The sequence below is a fragment of the Heteronotia binoei genome, chromosome 10 (genome assembly GCF_032191835.1).
Source record: "Heteronotia binoei isolate CCM8104 ecotype False Entrance Well chromosome 10, APGP_CSIRO_Hbin_v1, whole genome shotgun sequence".
Taxonomy (NCBI): Eukaryota; Metazoa; Chordata; class Lepidosauria; order Squamata; family Gekkonidae; genus Heteronotia; species Heteronotia binoei.
This window is the reverse complement of record NC_083232.1, coordinates 10,499,515-10,511,532: the sequence shown is the minus strand read 5'-3', so window position 1 is coordinate 10,511,532 and position 12,018 is coordinate 10,499,515. Positions and strand designations below refer to the sequence as shown.

The 12,018-nt window shown below is 50.6% G+C and overlaps 1 protein-coding gene across 1 annotated transcript in view; it reads left to right on the top strand.

The window, feature by feature from the left end:
* LOC132578340 (probable ubiquitin carboxyl-terminal hydrolase MINDY-4) overlaps positions 1 to 11,323 on the top strand; it is a 148,693-nt gene extending 137,370 nt beyond the window's left edge. Inside the window, exon 18 of the mRNA XM_060248284.1 lies at positions 9,795 to 11,323. Coding sequence (XP_060104267.1) covers positions 9,795 to 9,843 — 49 coding nt within the window. The 3' untranslated portion in view covers positions 9,844 to 11,323. The remainder of the gene's footprint in view (positions 1 to 9,794) is intronic.
* Positions 11,324 to 12,018: the final 695 nt, after the last annotated feature.

The window sequence follows — 12,018 nt, the reverse complement described above, 5'->3', positions numbered from 1 at the left end:
GTGGAGCCAGGAGACTTTGGGGGTGGAGCCAGGAGACATTGGGGGCAGAGCCAGGAGCAAGGGTGTGACAAGCATAATTGAACTTCAAGGGAGTTCTGACCATCACATTTAAAGGGAACAGCACACCTTTTTAAACGTCTTCCTTCCATAGGAAATAATGAAGGATAGGGGCACCTTTTTGGGGGGCTCATAGAATTGGACCCCCTGGTCCAATCGTTTTGAAACTTGGGAGGGTACTTTGGGGAGAGGCACTAGATACTATACTGAAAATCCCCCAGAGCCCCCAAAACCTCCAGATCAATTCCCCATTATACCCTATGAGAATGGATCTCCACATAGGGAATAATGAAGTGCTCAGCAGACGTTTCCCTCACCCCCACCCCCACCCCCATTTCTGACGACTCTGAAGGGAGGGATTGGCCTCTCTACTCACGAGTTGCAGCCAATTTCTTCAAAGTAACACAGACACCCCATCCCAAGAGGAAGCCTTTCCAATGGGAGACTGAAGCCTCCGGAGGTGGAAAGGCACATGGTCCTCTGGGGGCGGGGCTTCCCCCCGCCGGCCAGCTGACTGGGGGTGGGAAGGAGCCTGGGAAAGCGGAGAACCCCCGCTGGGGCCTGGGGATTGGCAAGCCTATGTGGGGGGGTGGGGCGTGGCAACCCTACTCCAGTCCTGCATCTGGTAGTGGTGGCAGAAATTGGCTCCCGTAGCCTTCCCCATCTTTGTGCCCCCCCCCCACATACTGTTCTTCGCCACCCTGTTGTGGAGCTGTGGGTACCCCGGAATGTTCTGTCCCCTGCCCCAGGCTGAATGCGGCCCACAGCTCTGTTACACTGTACTCTCTGTGATCCTCACCCTGCTCAACTCTGCCAGCTTGGCCGCAACCATTCGCTGTTGAACCAGGCCTGTAGCTAACCAGGGGCCCACAGGACCTGGCCGCTGACATGGTTTTCGGCCCCTCATCCCAGGGTAACTCCCCCCCCCGGTGTGATTTAAATTACGTGGGAGGGGCTTGCAGGAGAGCCAGTTTGGTGTAGTGGTTAAGCGTGCAGACTCTTCTCTGGGAGAATTGGGTTTGATTCCCCACTCCTCCACTTGCACCTGCTGGCATGGCCTTGGGTCAGCCCTAGCTCTCAAAGAGGTTGTCCTTGAAGCTCTCTCAGCCCCACCCACCTCACAGGGTGTCTGTTGTGGGGGAGAAAGATAAAGAAGATTGTGAGTCGCTCTGAGACTCTTGAGTGGAGGGCGGAACATAAATCCAATGTCGTCTTCTTCTTCTTCTGCCCCTCCCATGCCATTTAATGGGCCCACCAAGCAGTAGAAGAAGAAGACTGCAGATTTATATCCCACTACTCACTCTGAATCTCAGAGTCTCAGAGCAGCTTACAATCTCCTTTCCCTTCCTCACCCACAACAGACACCCTGTGAGGCAGGTGGGGCTGAGAGAGCTCTCCCAGAAGCTGTCCTTTCAAGGACAGAGTCTCAGAGCGGCCTACAATCTCCTTTCCCTTCCTCCCTCACAACAGACACCCTGTGAGGCAGATGGGGCTGAGAGAGCTCTCCCAGAAGCTGCCCTTTCAAGGACAGAGTCTCAGAGCGGCCTACAATCTCCTTTCCCTTCCTCCCCCACAACAGACACCCTGTGAGGTGGGTGGGGCTCAGAGAACTCTCCCAGAAGCTGCCCTTCCAAGGACAGAGACTCAGAGCAGCCTACAATCTCCTTTCCCTTCCTCCCCCACAACAGACACCCTGTGAGGTGGATGGGGCTCAGAGAGCTCTCCCAGCAGCTGCCCTTTCAAGGACAACTCCAGCGAGAGCGATGGCTGACCCAAGGCCATTCCAGCAGCTGCGAGTGGAGGAGCGGGGAAGTGAACCCGGTTCTCCCAGATAAGAGTCCGTGCACTTCACCACGACACCAAACTGGCTTAGGTGATTGGCAGGCACTTTCAATCACACAGGAGGGAGAGGGATGTCTCTCCAGCCTCTCCAGCTTTCTGCACTCACCCTCGTGAGCCTCTCCCCAGTGGCCTCCTGCAGCCCCCTCCCCCTGTGGCCCCTAGCTGCGGGGCCGCTTTGTACTCAACCGTGCTCCTGCATAGGCTTACCAGGTCCTCCCAAGTGGGGAACGGGGGTAGGGTTGCAGCTCCAAATTGGGAAGCTCCTGGAGATTCGAGGGTGGAGCCTGGGGGAGGACAGGGACCTCAGGGGGGTACAAGGCCACGGAGTCCACCCTCCAGAGTAGCCATTTTCTCCAGTGGCACTGATCTCTTGTCGTCTGGAAGCGAGCTATAATTCCGGGAGATCCCCAGGCCCCACCTGGAAGTTAAGAAGGACACAATCTGAGAGAGGTCACTATAATGGATAACACAACCAAAAATACAAGCGAAGTGACCAATTTACTAAGAAGTATATAGAAACCGGTCCAAATGTCCAAAACACGTACATTCAAGTCCCCAAGTAGTGTGGCGACAAGTCAACCGATTCAGTACTTGTTTCTTTCAGTCTTCATCAGACCTGGGACCAATATTGATCCAGTTATATGGATTCTTATGTTTTACAAATTTATTAATAACATATGGTTACAATATTTAATTATCTCTTTTCTATCGTTAACCCATATGATATTTCAACCCCCCCTCCCTCCATTACTAGACTTCCCCGAAGTTATATATTTAAGTTCCATTATAAAGGTACCCCTAACCAATCAAAGTTCACCACTTTTTTTTCTTCTCATTCATGCTAAAAAATTGTCCAATGTCTTTTTACGTTCCACTCTTTCTCTATATGTCCTTTAAATTTCTTCCACTCCTTTTTAAATATATCTAAATCATGGTTTCTTAAGGTTTTAGTTAATTTGTCCATCTCACTCCACGATAAAACTTTCACAATCCAGTCCCATTTCTCTGGTATTTTTTCTTGTTTCCACAGCTGCGCATACAAAAAATACAAGCGAGTGACCAATCTACTAAGAAGTATATAGAAACCGGTCCAAATGTCCAAAACGTGTATATTCAAGTCCCCAAGTAGTGTGGCGACGAGCCAATCGATTCAGTACTTGTTTCTTTCCAGTCTTCATCAGACCTGGGACCAATATTGATTCAATTATATAGATTCTTTATATAATTTTTTTAAAAAGGGGGACGCAGAGCGTCTCAGCAATTTCACATCGGCTACAGCTCTGTATGAGGCTTCTCGCGCCTGAGCCGTAGCCGATGTGAAATTGCTGTTGGAGACGCTCTGCGTCCCCCCTTTTTAAAAAATTATGTAATGAATCTATATAATTGAATCAATATTGGTCCCAGGTCTGATGAAGACTGGAAAGAAACGAGTACTTAATCGATTGGCTTGTCGCCACACTACTTTGGGACTGGAATGTACATGTTTTGGACATTTGGACTGGTTTCTATATATTTCTTAGTAAATTGGTCACTTGCTTATATTTTTGGTTGCGTTACCCACCTGGAGGTCAGCATCCCTGTGCTTCCATATCCCGCCTTCCCTACCCACTTCTCCAAACCTGCTCCTGCAGGGATTCTGCAAGCCGCTTCCTCACCTCCGTTATTGCATCTTCAGCAGATGCTGCAAGGAAGCGTCGCAGGAGCCGGACGACAGAAGAAATGCAAACAGCAGCTTTCCCCTTCCTTTCTTCGACAATGCCGGCTAAATTGCATGCCGCCTGCCGAAAAAGACGCTCTCTTTCGCCGCCGACAATGTGTGTTTCCAGAGGAGGAAAGGGATTCTTCCCACTGCCATTAGAAGCCATTGTTTTGTAAACGCGCCCCCACCCCCCCACCCCTCTGTTTTGTCATTAGCAATCTCGGATTGCCTTTCCCTCATTAGGAAAGCTCTGTCCTTTCCAGGTGACAGCTTTGCAGAGTCTGGGAGCCAGCAGCGGTTGCCCGTGCTGCACGCTGGAAGCGTTTTCCGTCTCCGAAGTGACTTCCGATCGAACAGGCCCGGCAGGCTTTTGAGCACCAATGCAAAAAAGCCTGCAGAACTGGTTTGTCTGGCCAGCAATGCAGAAAACCCATGTATGTTTCGCAGGGGTCGTTTTGTAGAAATAGAGGCGGTGGAGCTCATTAGCATAAATCATTAGCGTGTGCCACCCCGCAAGCGCCCCAGCCAAAAGCAACCTGATGCAAGAAAGGAGAGCCCTGGGCGGGCGAGGCCTGCTTGGGCTGGCTAGAGATCCCAGGCCTCGCTCGCCTGGGGCTCTCCTGGGCCACCCCCACCACAGTCTAAAGGCCAGCAAGCCCCCACCGCCCAAAGTCACATAAGACGTGGAGAAAGGGTGGTGTGGGCTTCTCCAGGGGTTCATGAGGGCTGCTGGGGGTGTGGCAAAGCCCCTGGTGGCTGGCTGGCTGCCCGCTCTCCTAATCCAGGGATCGTTATGCAGCTGCACCTACGATTCAGTGGGCAAAGTAGGTGGGGAGGAAGAGGGGGAACCCTCAGAAAGGCTCAGGAGCTCCTGCTGAATCTGAGGCCTGAGGTTTAATAATAATAATAATAATAATAGTAATTTTTAATTTATATCCCACCCTCCCCACCGAAGCAGGCTCAGGGCGGCTTACATGGCACAAAATGCAGACATTACAATAATACTATAATAAAAAAATACACTAATTACATAGCAGTTATATATTGCTCAATTAAATGTACTATTACATTAAAACCATCTCATTAAAACCATCAAATTTAAACCAACAAATGAATTCTTAAGAACATAAGAACATAAGAGAAGCCATGTTGGATCAGGCCAATGGCCCATCCAGTCCAACACTCTGTCACACAGTGGCAAAAAAATTTATATATACACACACACTGTGGCTAATAGCCACTGATGGACCTCTGCTCCGTATTTTTATCTAAAACCCTCTTGAAGGTGGCTATGCTTGTGGCCGCCACCACCTCCTGTGGCAGTGAATTCCACATGTTAATCACCCTTTGGGTGAAGAAGGACTTCCTTTTATCCGTTTTAACCTGTCTGCTCAGCAATTTCATCGAATGCCTACGAGTTCTTGTATTGTGAGAAAGGGAGAAAAGTACTTCTTTCTCTACTTTCTCCATCCCATGCATTATCTTGTAAACCTCTATCATGTCACCCCGCAGTCGACGTTTCTCCAAGCTAAAGAGTCCCAAGCGTTTCAACCTTTCTTCATAGGGAAAGTGCTCCAGCCCTTTAATCATTCTAGTTGCCCTTCTCTGGACTTTCTCCAATGCTATAATATCCTTTTTGAGGTGCGGCGACCAGAACTGCACACAGTACTCCAAATGAGACCGTACCATCGATTTATACAGGGGCATTATGATACTGGCTGATTTGTTTTCAATTCCTTGTATTGTGAGAAAGGGAGAAAAGTACCTCTTTCTCTACTTTCTCCATCCCATGCATTATCTTGTAAACCTCTATCATGTCACCCCGCAGTCGACGTTTCTCCAAGCTAAAGAGTCCCAAGCGTTTCAACCAATTCGGTGCTACAATCTCGATGTTACTCATCTTGACACAATTTTACGTGACGGTACAATAAATTCCACGTTAAGAAAAAAACCAGCTGAAAGAGGGGAGTCTTGCAGGCCCTGCGGAACTGGGTGAGGCTCCGCAAGGCCCGCACCTCTTCTGGGAATTGGTTCCACCAGCGGGGAGCTGTGATCGAAAAGGCCCTTTCTCTCGTAGCTTTCAGTTTGGCCTCCTTCGGCCCAGGGATTGTCAATAGATTTTGCGAACCAGATCTCAGTACCCTCTGGGGACCATATGGGGAGAGACGGTCCCTAAGGTAGGCAGGTCCTCGGCCATATAGGGCTTTAAAAGTAATAACCAGCACCTTGTAACGAATCCGGTACACAACTGGCAGCCAGTGCAATTCCCGTAGCCTCGGCTGTACGTGCTCCCACTTAGGGAGTCCCAATAACAGTCTGGCTGCCGCGTTCTGCACTAGCTGCAGTTTTCGGGTTTGGAAACTGTTTAGGCTGTATTGCCCCAAATTTAGGCTGTATTCAAGTTTAGGCTGTCTTACTCAAAGAGGCGGTCTCCTAATTGGCTGGGCAAATTAGCTTTAAGAAGACAGAGCAAGGAGGAGCAACTGGGATGTCCACTTATGCTTCTCTTCTTCCTTCCTGTTTCCTGGATGTCTGAGCACCCCAGCCTGCCCCCCTTCCTTTGCTCGCACCGCATCCAGCCTCACACTCGTCGGGACCATGATAAGGAAAGGCGCTCCCCTGCCTGGGGAGACTGGCGGCATCTCCAAAGATCTGTGTCAGCAGAGAAACGCTGACCCGAAAGGCAAACGGAATGTGCATTTTTTCAGCGTTCTGGAGAATGCCAGGCAGCCTGATCTATTCCATGGCCCCGGGGAAGGAGAGACTCGTAGCCCAGGACTTCCATCTCCAGAGCAGGAAATGACTTCTGTCAGGGCCGCCTGAGGGGGGACTCCTCTTTGAACTGCGGAATCCAGATTCGGCATTACATTTCATTAACGGCTAAGCCTCTCCTTGGCTTTCCTCTGCCGTGCTTGGATGCAAGTCCACGGAAGGCCACGGCTCTTTTCAAGCGGCACATTACACTGAAACATCACTGCTTTTGGGGGGGGAGGTGGCTAAATATTGGAGTGCATTTGTGGGGAGAACAGGGGAACGGCACCCGTTGATCAAGTGCCTGCCTCATTGCTTTAATCGTTCGAGCGTTACCTGTTTCTTGCCCCATGGTAGCCTCTGAGCCTTCAAATACTTAGGCATGCTTAGCGCCATGCGGAGTAGAATCCCAGAATCCCAGAGTTGGAAGGGGCCATAGAGACCATCTAGTCCAACCCCCTGCTCAATGCAGGAGCAGCCTAGAGAAGAGGTGGCCAAGCTTGCTTCACGTAAGAGCCACATAGAGCAAACATCGGATGTTTGAGAGCCTCAAGATATGAATGTCGGATGTTTGAGAGAAGGAAGGAAGGAAGGAAGGAAGGAAGGAAGGAAGGAAGGAAGGAAGGAAGGAAGGAAGGAAGGAAGGAAGGAAGGAAGGAAGGAAGGAAGGAAGACAAATAGGAGAGCCAGTTTGGTGTAGTGGTTAAGCGTGCGGACTCTTATCTGGGAGAATCGGGTGTGATTCCCCACTCCTCCACTTGCACCTGCTGGAATGGTCTTGGGTCAGCCATAGCTCTGGCAGAGGTTGTCCTTGAAAGGGCAGCTGCTGTGAGAGCCCTCTCCAGCCCCACCCACCTCACAGGGTGTCTGTTGTAGGGGAGGAAGGTAAAGGAGATTGTGAGCCCCTCTGAGACTCTTCGGAGTGGAGGGCAGGATATAAATCCAATATCTTCTTCTTCTTCTACAAATAGATTAGGGAGGAGGGAGCTGGAAATAAAGCAACTTTAATTTTAAATGCATTCTCCAAGCTGCTGGCTGGCTTCGCTAGGAGGAGTGATTTAAAGAAAGAAACGCCTTCTTCAAACTGGCCAACAGGTCAGTGGGGGCTTCGAGAGCCACACGATATGCGTGAAAGAGCCACACATGGCTCCTGAGCCACAGTTTGGCCACCCCTGGCGTAGAGCATCCCTGAGAAGCTGCTTGAAGATTGCCAGTGAGGGGGAGCTCACCATCTTCCTAAGGAGCCGATTCCTCTGCTCAATCACTCTTACTGCCAAAGTCCTCATCCTCATATCCGGCCAGTACCTTTCTGCCCATTATTGCGAGTCCTGTCCTCTGTCCTTTGCTGCCAACAGGAATGGCTCCTGTAAACAGGATTTAAGAAAAACACCAAGGCAGGCAATGGCAAACCATCTCTGAACCTTTTTTTTCCTTTGAAAACCCTGCGGGGTCGCCATAAGTCAGCGGTGACTTTATGGCGCTTGCTGCCACCATTCAGCCTTTGGAGGGCCAGTTTGGTGTAGTGGTGAAGTGCGCAGACTTTTATCTGGGAGAACCAGGGTTTGATTCCCTACTCCTGCACTTGCACCTGCTGGAATGGCCTTAGGTCAGCCACAGCTCTAGTAGAAGAAGAAGAAATTGGATTTATATCCCGCCCTCTACTCCAAATCTCAGAGTCTCAGAGCGGCTCACAATCTCCTTTACCTTCTCCCCCCACAACAGACACCCTGTGAAGTAGATGAAGATATTGGATTTATATCCCGCCCTCCACTCCGAAGAGTCTCAGAGTGCCTCACAATCTCCTTTACCTCCCTCCCCCCCCACAACAGACACCCTGTGAGGTGGGTGGGGCTGGAGAGGGCTCTCACAGCAGCTGCCCTTTCAAGGACAACCTCTGCCAGAACTATGGCTGACCCAAGGCTCTCAGATAACGGAGTCCTCACACTTCATCCACTAGCACTGCAGAATGGCTGGGTCCAGCATGTTAGAGGTTGTCCTCTGAAAAGGGCAGATGCTGTGCAGAGCCTTCTCAGCCCCACCCACCTCACAGGGTGTCTGTTTTGTGGGGGGGGAGGGAGGTAAAGGAGATTGTGACTGCTCCAATCTCTGAGACTTTGGCAGTGGAGGGCAGGGATACAAATCAAATATCTCCTCCTCCTTCTCCTTCCCCTTCTCCTTCAAATCATTGTACACTGAGATGTTGGAGACCCATCAAGATCAAAAAGCGGCTGCCATTCTGAAGCCAAAGCCGAAACCAAAAGCCCCGTCACGTCTTGACTTAGCGGTGGGAAGTATTATCAAGTCCCAGCTGACTTCAGGTAAGGGCCCCGGTTTATGCCTTGCCTGGGCCCTTCCCAGGCAAGGCATAAACAGAGGTGGATTGCCATCGCCTGTTTCTGCACAGCAACCCTGGGCTCCCTCAGTGGTCTCCCTTCCGAGTCCTAACTGTGGCCGACCTTGCTTAGCTTCCGAGAACCGATGAGACCGGGCTAACCTGAGCCATCCAGGTTGGGGCTACCTTGACAGCCCAAATGACATGAAAACCCATCTGGGGTTGGGGAGGGACGGTGGATCAGAGGTACAGCATCTGCTTGGGAAGCAGAAGGTCCCAGGTTCAATCCCCGGCATCTCCAACTAAAAAGGGTCCAGGCAAGTAGGCGTGAGAAACCTCAGCTGGAGACCCTGGAGAGCCATGAATGGGGGCTGTGGCTCAGTGGTAGAGCATCTGCTTGGGAAGCAGAAGGTCCCAGGTTCAATCCCCGGCATCTCCAACTAAAAGGGTCCAGGCAAGTAGGCGTGAGAAACCTCAGCTGGAGACCCTGGAGAGCCATGAATGGGGCTGTGGCTCAGTGGTAGAGCATCTGCTTGGGAAGCAGAAGGTCCCAGGTTCAATCCCCGGCATCTCCAACTAAAAGGGTCCAGGCAAGTAGGCGTGAGAAACCTCAGCTGGAGACCCTGGAGAGCCATGAATGGGGCTGTGGCTCAGTGGTAGAGCATCTGCTTGGGAAGCAGAAGGTCCCAGGTTCAATCCCCGGCATCTCCAACTAAAAGGGTCCAGGCAAGTAGGCGTGAGAAACCTCAGCTGGAGACCCTGGAGAGCCATGAATGGGGCTGTGGCTCAATGGTAGAGCATCTGCTGGGTAAGCAGAAGGTCCCAGGTTCAATCCCCGGCCATCTCCAACTAAAAAGGGTCCAGGCAAATAGGCGTGGAAAACCTCAGCTTGAGACCCTGGAGTCTGAATAAACAAGACTGAGCTTGCAGTAGGCCCTGTACGAAGAGCCCTGGAAGCTCTTGGAGGATTGGCTTCATAAGAGGGGTGTGCCTAATATGCAAAGGAGTTCCTGCTACGAAAATAGCCCTGCCGACTTTGATGGACTGAGGGTCTGATTCAGTATAAAGCAGCTTCATGTGTTGGTATGTGTTCCTCTCTCTCTTTGCATTCAGGTGGACAGGCGCCGTTGTGAACTGGAACGGGACAGAACCCATCCTGTGACCCGGCCCGACCGAGAGCAAACCCAGTTCCCATGCTTGGAGGAAGCCGCTCTGGCTGCTGCACCGTCTTTTGTTGCCTGCGATGGGACAGGATGACATGGGAGGGGAGGCGGCACGGTTTCATGCGGGGCTTCGCCCATTGTGTTCGCAGCAGAGGCCCAGATCTGGAGCCGCTTCCCTTTCTTGAGTACAGCGTGTGAAAGCAGAGGAGCAACCTTGACAGCCAAAGCAGGCCGCGGATGGGGGAGAGCAGTAAATCTGTCGACGGCTCCATTTCGGCCTCCACTCCTTTGTGTCCTGCCATTGTATCCAAAGGATCAAGCAAACAATGCCGACTTCGCCTTCTCTTTCTCGTTCAGCCTTGGCCCATTTCCCGCCATCTCCATTCTAAATCGAGGCAAACCGTAGCGTAGACGAGAAACGTGGAAGGAATCCTTTTCCCCAGCTGCGTTTCTGTCAGGCTCCCCAAACATTTTGGACCGACCCGATTTGGCATCAACTCCTTGTTCTGGATACTCGGAGTTCTGGATAACTGCGGGGGGGACTCAAACGTGATTGTGTCGCGCTCTTAATGTCACTGGTATTTCTTTCCTTTTGTGGGCCACACGGTATTGCTGGCGAGGAGAGTCACAGTTTACCCTTCTGACGGTTTAAAATACGATAGCGTAAGTGTGCTAAGAAAGAAAACAAGTCCTGATAAGGAGGATAAAAAAAACTTTGAAGCGAGAGAAGGAGGTCACAAGACGTTTGCCTTTTTGTATGTATGTTTCCCCCCCTCCCCGAGGAATTTCCCACAACCACCCTTGTCTATATAGTCTGTTAGAACTTGGGATATTAGTAGAAGCTTCTTTTATCCCATAATTTCCCCACCACTGCTGGTGAACCCCATTGAAAGGGGCAGGGAAATGGAAAACGTGCACAGGGTGCGTACACAGAGAAGGGGTGTCAGAGAATTTGTTGTAGGGGTACCAATCCCGTGGTTAACATGACGTCTAGTGAGGCTTCAGTCCGAGGGAACATTCTGCAAAATGCTATGCTCTCGAAAACATTTATAAAACAGAAAAGGAAGTCAGACAGAGGTGAGATGTCTTCCTCCTTTGCTTGCTCAGGTTTCACCAATGACCTTTCCAGCGGCGGGCCAGCAGAAGAGTCCACCATCTTTGGTTGATGGGTTCTCAGTCTTTCTTTTGTAAGTCTACCCAGTTTCATCTCCCAAGTAGATCACGAGTCCTCGTGGCCTGTCGGCAGGTAGCGTTTGAGCCGTACTCTTGTTTTGGTAGTGTTATTTGCGGAGTTGCGGGTTGGGGAGGGGCGGAGACCAGATCCTACACCCCCCACCAGTGCCTTAGAGCTTCAGCAATGAAATTTGCCAACAACTGTTTTAGCTACGTTTTGCCTATGGTTTTGCGTCTTGTTAATTAGAACAAAAAAAAAGCACAATATTTATGAGCATTATTTTCAATAAAATGTTGTTTGGATAACTCTCCTGTTCATTTCTGAACACCCTCCCTCCCAGTGGTAGCTATTTTGTAAATGAAAAAAATTTAAAGGGATTCTTCGTCATATATGCTTTTTATCAGTAGAAAATGAACAAATTGATGGCATTCTACCCCACTAAAGGGGGGGAGGGAGGGGAAATGTCCATTATTCCCTATGACAAGTTTCCATAGGGTATAATGGAGAATTGATCCACAAGTATCTGGGGGGCTGTTTTTTGAGATAGAGGCACCACATTTTCAGCATAGCATCTGATACCTCTCCTCAAAAGGCCCTCCAACTTTCAAAAAGATTGGACCAGGGAGTCCAATTCTGTTAGCCCCCAAAGAAGATGCCCCTATCCATTATCTCCAATGGAGGGAAGGCATTTAAAAGGTCCCTTTAAATGTGATGGCCTTTGCTCCTGGCTCCACCCCGACATTGCTCCTGGCTCCACCCCTATGTCTCCTGGCTCCACCCCCAAAGTCCCCAGATCTTTCTTGAATTGGACCTACAACCCTAATTAGAACATAAGAACAGCCCTGGTGGATCAGACCAGTGATCCATCTAGTCCAGCATCCTGTCTCAAACAGTGCCCAACCAGTTCCTCTGGAGGGTCAACAACAGGGCAGAGGTCGAGGCCTTCCCCTGAGAAGAACATCGGAAGAGCCCTGCTGGATCAGACCAGTGAGGGTCCATC